This window comes from Bison bison, unplaced genomic scaffold (assembly GCF_000754665.1).
Source record: "Bison bison bison isolate TAMUID 2011002044 unplaced genomic scaffold, Bison_UMD1.0 scf7180017848696, whole genome shotgun sequence".
Taxonomy (NCBI): domain Eukaryota; kingdom Metazoa; phylum Chordata; class Mammalia; order Artiodactyla; family Bovidae; genus Bison; species Bison bison.
The window spans coordinates 10,140-13,955 of record NW_011479269.1 but is presented as its reverse complement, the minus strand read 5'-3'; the positions used below and the strand labels follow the sequence as shown (position 1 = coordinate 13,955).

Below are 3,816 nucleotides of genomic sequence, written 5' to 3'. Positions count from 1 at the left end.
CCTTGATGGGTCTTCCCTTCCACGTTTTTGTTCTTGATGAACAGAACATGCTCATTCTCAAGGTTCCTGAGCCACGCCCCAAAGCGCCCTTTAGAGGTTGTGCCTCCCTGGGACACCATCCTGAAGGAGGTAGAGACTTTCCCAAGTGACGGTCCCTCCCACGTGAGGCTCCCGGTTGGCCCACAGAGCCAGGCGCTGGAACCTTTGGGGAGTGTCCTGGGGCTCTTCTTCCAGAAGGAACTTCGTGGGTTTCAGAACTGGACAGCGGCCTCCGCATCCAGGTTCTCCTGCGTTTACCTGGCGCTGGAGGTGCTGGGTGGGGCCAGCTCCCCTGCTGCCCGCCTTGCCTCTGGTCCGCCTGTGCTGGGGTCTTTCGGGATTCTCGCAGAAGCATGGGAAGAAGGGTTTGTGGCCCTTAAACAAGGGTTCCACTTTCGTTGCTAAATTGGTTTAACATTGAGATCTTGAATACTTAGACTTTTCTTCAGGTTTATGTTATATGCACACATGTTTCTGAAGGCGGAAAAGAACTATGATGTTGTTTGTCCTAATATCAAAGAAATGTATTGACATCAGGTTTTTTTTAATTTTTGACTTTTGATTTTGCTGGGTTTTTATCGCTGCGCGGGCTTTGCTGCTGCTTCGCCGCTGCTGGCTGTGAGTGGAGCCTGCTGTCTAGCGGTGGTGCACAGGTCTCTCGTTCCAGCAGCTCCTCTTGTTGCGGAGGTCGGCCTTAGGGTGTGTCGGCTTCGGTGGTTGCACCTCCTGGGCTCTAGAGCACAGGCTCAGTAGTTGTGGTGCATGGGCTTACCTGCCCTGCTGCGTGTGGGATCTGCCCAGACCAGGGATCGAATCTGTCTCCTGCGCTGGCAGGTGGGTTCTTTTTGAGCCACCGGGGAAGCCCCAATGTCAGGTGTTTGTTTTTTTCCTTGCACAGTTTTATAGTTGTGTTTTTTGAGTGTGTTAAAACTTGTTTGTTGTGAGTTACTGAGATCAGGTGACTCCTGGGTTTCAGTAGCTCAACAGGACGTGTGCTGGGCTGAGGCTGCCTCCTCTGGGCTGCTGGCCAGGTGTGTAGACCTGAGCATGGGCTCAGGCCCCTTAGCCCCAGGCTCCCTGGGAAACGGTGGAGAAGACACACGGGAGAGGGATTTTCAGAGCAATTCAGTGAGCACAGGTCGACAGGTTGTGCGGGACCCTCTGTCAATCTGAGCACCTCTGCCAGGCACAGGCCCAGCTAGGCTTGGGACATTCTGGAACGCGGTGCCACCCCTGGAGTGGGGCGAGCATCAGGGGAAGGCTGTCAGGGCAGCCCATCAGGTGTGGGTTGTGGGGGGGCGGTGCAGGGAGGTGGGGTACGCAGGCTGCTGGGAGGGGCCAGGCTCCATGTTGGGGGGCGGGGGGGCACCGACAGGTCTGATGGGTTTCAGGAAGAAGAGGTCAGTGGCAGGTCGAGGTGATGGAGGGGGAGGGAGGGATGGACCTCAGCCAGAACCGTGCTGACCCGTGGGGTCTGGGAGGGTCCCCACAACAAGGGACGGGACTCTGGGGTCTGAGAAGCTCCTTCTGGGTGGTTTTTTTTTCCCCAGGAGGGAGCACAAGGCCAGGGCAGTTTGGCAGAGCTGTGACCAGCTCAGTGGGTCTTCACCGTGCGTGACAGGCTCTGCGGGGATGGAGAGGTAGCCTCTTATCCTTGGAAGGATCAGGTCTATCAGACTGTGTTCTGGAAACATTGGTCGGGCATTTCATGCCCAGGGTTAGGCCTCCCTTGGCAGTTCAGGGACCTGCCGTGGCAACTGCCCACCACCCCGTCCCCTGGTGGCCTCTGGCTCCAGCCAGGCGCTGAGTCAGGCTCCTGTGTTGCAGAGGTGACCACCGTGACAGTAGCCAACGTGGGTGCCTCGGCAGACAACGTCTTTACCACGTCTGTGGCGAATGCGGCCTCGCTCTCAGGCCACGTGCTGGTAAGACACTAGGGCCAATTCCGGCCCAAGGAGGGTGGCCCGTTCCCCGGGGACCCTGAGCCCGCCCTCCGCCGAGCTCCCCGGGGGGAGCGGGAGCACGCCTGGGGGTCTGTACACTTGAAGCAAAGTTGTCACTGGGACAGCGACTGGCAGGAAGCTCACTCGCGAGTGTGAGGGCGGCAGGTCAGTGGAGGCCTCGGGGACGCAGGTTTAAGAGCGTGGGTTTATATGCTCTGGTGCCCAGAGACACCGGCCGGTAGCCAGGCAGTAGCTCCGTGCCTCGGGCCGGTATCCAACCCAACAGCGGGCTCTCTGGTCCTAAGGGTCGGGAAGTTAGGGCGCCCGCGTCCACAGGCTCTGACGACAGGAAGGCCCGGAATCTGGTGTGACCTTCCTGGACACCGACAGGGAGAGGGCGGCTCGAGTTTCCGCACGTCCTGCCTGCCTCATTAGAAAGACCCTTTGTGGCTCTCGAACCAGCACAAAACGTTCTGCTTTTCTGCTCCAGAGTCGCACGAGTCCAGCGATTCACACTCACGCAGGGCCGACGCCCTGACTGAGGCAGTGACCCCGCAGGTCTGTGAGAGCAGGCCAGGTGTGCGTGTGCCTATGGGTGGGGGCCCTGAGCCCCGCGGTCGACTCCTCACCTCCTCTGGTGTGAAGGCAGCGTTTTCAGAGAGGAGCAAAGGCCTCTGCCTCGGTGCTTCCCTCTCAGCGTGGTAGCAGGAGCACGTCCCAGACCTCGGTGTGCAGGGTCCCTAGTCCACTGCAGGGCTATCTGGGCGAGGCCGTGAGGTGTGCCTGGGGGCAGTCGGGGTGGGCTTGGCTTCCTCACGGGCAGTGGGGCGTCTCACTGGCCGGGGGGAGGCAGTTGAGGTCACAGCAGCATACAGGCCCGTGGGGAGGCGTGTGGGCAGTGTGGCTTGGGAGGCCCCTTCTCTGCGTGGGACTTGGGCATGAGAACAGGTCCCATACCAACCGGATCTTGGCTCCTGTACCAATGGACTTGGCCTCTTGGAGACCGTCCCTTGAGACCTGTGACCTCGTGAGAGCTTTCCAGGCAGAAGAAAGGGCCTTTCCTGTGCCGGAAGCGTGTTTATCCCTTAATTTGGACAAGCCACATGAGCATTTGCTCGGGGCCACGCAGACCTCACCTCTGGTTGGTCTTGGCTCAGTGTCTGAAAGAGGCCCCCCTGGGGGTGGTGTCATCTGGAACCTGTCTGGGGGACCACAGCCTGGTACAGAGGGGTGCCGCGGCTGTCTCTGAGACAGTGGGTGTTCTGTCCTGCAGTCGGGCAGGACAGCCCTTCAGATTGGGGACAGCCTGAACCCCGAGAAGGCCACACTTATCGTCGTGCACACGGACGGCAGCATCGTGGAGACCGCCGGGCTGAAGGCACCTGCAGCCCCTCTCACCCCAGGTACCGTCTGCCCACTCCAGGCCTCCGGGGCCAAGTGCCCCCTGGGCTGCTGTGTATTCCTGGGTGAGCTTCTGTGTTTTGTGGGGAACTTGAATATCGAATACTGATTAAGTAGAAAATGTTCCAGGCAGTGAGAGTTGCCCAGGATTGTGGGGGCGGGGTGCTGAGCTGAGGAGGACCTGTGAGAGTCGAGCTGTCCCTGTGCTTCCCTGTGGTCCAGGCTGTGCTTAGGGTCTCTCACGGTGCTTTCTTTGCTCAAGGACCTCAGTCTCCTCCCACTCCTCTGGCTCCCGGTCAAGAGAAGGGTGGCACCAAGTACAACTGGGACCCGTCGGTGTACGACAGCGAGCTGCCCGTGCGCTGCCGCAACATCAGCGGCACCTTATACAAGAGCAGGCTTGGCTCAGGTGGGTGGGGGCGGCCCAGGAGGA

General features: G+C 59.8%; 1 protein-coding gene across 1 annotated transcript in view; it reads left to right on the top strand.

Annotated features, from left to right (window-relative positions):
* Positions 1–3,816, top strand: part of DEAF1 (DEAF1 transcription factor) — a gene marked incomplete at its 3' end in the record, with an annotated part of 16,909 nt that overhangs the window by 2,969 nt on the left and 10,124 nt on the right. Inside the window, exons 3-6 of the mRNA XM_010845779.1 lie at positions 187–316; positions 1,633–1,964; positions 3,256–3,385; positions 3,646–3,792. Coding sequence (XP_010844081.1) covers positions 187–316; positions 1,633–1,964; positions 3,256–3,385; positions 3,646–3,792 — 739 coding nt within the window. The remainder of the gene's footprint in view (positions 1–186; positions 317–1,632; positions 1,965–3,255; positions 3,386–3,645; positions 3,793–3,816) is intronic.